Here is a 2,718-nt window from a genome sequence, read left to right on the forward strand (position 1 = left end):
TTTTTGGAAAATGGGCGTAGCCACGCCCACTTATGGTTACATGCGAATAGCTTGGTAACCGCTGCACCAATTTCTTCCAAACTTGGCACAGTTGTTGGTCCTGGTACAAAATACCAAATGGCCGAAAACTTTTAAAATCGGACAATAACCACGCCCACATCCCATTCCATATAACGGTAATTTAGAAAAATACGAAATCCTCGATAAATCAGTAAATATTAAAGCTAATTTTTTCAAAATTGATGGGTGCAACAATTCTTAACAAAGAAATATGTTTGTGATAAAATTTTGGAAAATGGGCGTGGCACCGCCCACTTATGATCACATATATGTGTCTCGGTAACCGTTCTACCAATTTGTACCAAACTCGGTACGGTTATTGTGCTTGCCACACAAAAGCAAACCGTTGAAAATTGTTGAAATCGGACTAAAATTACGGCCGTTTCGAAATTTAAGGATGCTAATTTACTTAAAATTTATACACCCCGGCTTATCAGTAGCGGCAGCTTTGGGAAAGATGGAAAACATATATTTAATACTTGCGCCGGGTATTTAATGTTCGGCTCCGCCCGAACTTAGACTTTCTTACTTGTTTTATTAAAACATGGTGAACGATAGTTTTCTGTAAATTTTGGACTTCCACTTCTTTGAGATTAGCCGGTTATGAGCGAATTTGATATACAATTTAAAGCATATAAAGCAGACTTTGATAAAATTACTAAGCGAATTTTGCAAAATAGACCATTATCTATGAATGTGAAAAATTTAAACGAGTATAAATATTCTCCCATTACAGCCTACAATAATATTTTACTACTAGTTATTGCCAATAGTTCGGCTCATACCTGTAATCTCAAGGAAGTTCAAGTTAAATTAGCCCGTTGTAAGGAACAGTTAGCAAAGTGCTTTGCTAAACTTAATTGTCGCGTTAGGATTCCACCTGATAGCTTATCGCTAATTTGTCTATCAGACTTAGCTGACTCTGAGTCAGAAGAAGAGTTTAGTGATGCCAAGTCAGAAGCTTCGGTACAATTCAGTCTTAAAAGAAGTACGTCACTTCCATTTTTAAAGATCTGCTAACTGTATCCAACGAGCCGTCAACGGCTACCAGTTCACCAAATATTTCGACAATTTTTCAAGAATTCTTAGACATGAACAGAAGAAATCTTTTATTAGTCTTTGTGCCTCAATCATTAGGGAAAATTACAACGGCGATCCACTAGCACTTGAATCGTTTATCGGTAAAATTAATTTAATTGAAGATTTTGCAGACGAAAATTTAAATAAAACTTTTATATCATTTTTGAAATCGAAGCTCGAAGGCTAGGCACGTGAAGCAATTCCAACCGAAGTTAATTCTGTTAGACAAATCAAAGATGCGTTGAGAAATAGAATAAAGCCAGACAACTCGAAAGTTGTAGCTGGGAAAGTTGCATCTTTACATGTCATAAACAACAATTATACGGAATTTTCTAAGCGTGTCGAGGAGCTTTCGGATGCATTAGAGCGTTCTCTGATCATTGAAGGTATGACACAGTCTAAGGCCCATGAAATGACAGTCGAACAAACAGTTAACGTTTGTAGACTTAATACTCGATCAGATTTGGTCAAATCAATTTTATCGTCAACTACCTTCAGTGATTCAAAGGACGTAGTGGCCAAAATCATAGTCGAACTAAATAATCACAAGTAAAAGAGCGTCAAGTGTTAGTATTTCAATCCCGGGTAATAGGCCAAATAGTTTCGAGGTAGCTTCAGAGGTCACAATTTTAATAGGTACAACAATAATAATTTTAGACAAAACAATACTAACTTCAGTAGGTACAGTAATAACAGTAATAACGGCAGATACAATAACAGTGCTGGGGGAAACAGTAATCGGAATTCAAATAATAGAAATCGAAACAACATTGCCAATAATAATAATAGACGTCCAAATTCACGCAATAATGCTAATGTGCGCGCTTTAAACGCACACGCCCCTCAGGAGCGAACACTGAGGGCGGAAGAATTGGACATTTAAATAAATCTTTTTCAACAAAAGGCATTTATTGCTTAAGTTTTAATTACTCCGACTTTAGCGAATTGAAAATTAATGGGTCAAACAAATTTTGTACGTTTATAGTCGACACGCAAGCCGACATTTCTATAATAAACAAGTAAGAAAGTCTAAGTTCGGGCGGAGCCGAACATTAAATACCCGGCGCAAGTATTAAATATATGTTTTCCACCTTTCCCAAAGCTGCCGCTACTGATAAGCCGGGGTGTATAAATTTTAAGTAAATTAGCATCCTTAAATTTCGAAATGGCCGTAATTTTAGTCCGATTTCAACAATTTTCAACGGTTTGCTTTTGTGTGGCAAGCACAATAACCGTACCGAGTTTGGTACAAATTGGCAGAACGGTTACCGAGACACATATATGTGATCATAAGTGGGCGGTGCCACGCCCATTTTCCAAAATTTTATCACAAACATATTTCTTTGTTAAGAATTGTTGCACCCATCAATTTTGAAAAAATTAGCTTTAATATTTACTGATTTATCGAGAATTTCGTATTTTTCTAAATTACCGTTATATGGGATGTGGGCGTGGTTATTATCCGATTTTAAAAGTTTTCGGCTATTTGGTATTTTGTACCAGGACCAACAACTGTGCCAAGCGGTTACCAAGCTATTCGCATGTAACCATAAGTGGGCGTGGCTACGCCCATTTTCC

The 2,718-nt window shown here is 36.7% G+C and overlaps 1 protein-coding gene across 1 annotated transcript in view; it reads right to left on the reverse strand.

Annotated features, from left to right (window-relative positions):
- Positions 1–1,458: 1,458 nt before the first annotated feature.
- The window catches only part of LOC108362057 (uncharacterized), a 24,821-nt gene continuing 23,561 nt past the window's right edge, over positions 1,459–2,718 (reverse strand). Inside the window, exon 2 of the mRNA XM_017614891.1 lies at positions 1,459–1,675. Within this exon, the coding sequence (XP_017470380.1) occupies positions 1,459–1,675 (217 nt within the window). The remainder of the gene's footprint in view (positions 1,676–2,718) is intronic.

Source organism: Rhagoletis zephyria, unplaced genomic scaffold (genome assembly GCF_001687245.7).
Source record: "Rhagoletis zephyria isolate East Lansing unplaced genomic scaffold, Rhagoletis_zephyria_1.1 Rzeph_scaffold_00918, whole genome shotgun sequence".
Classification (NCBI taxonomy): Eukaryota; Metazoa; Arthropoda; class Insecta; order Diptera; family Tephritidae; genus Rhagoletis; species Rhagoletis zephyria.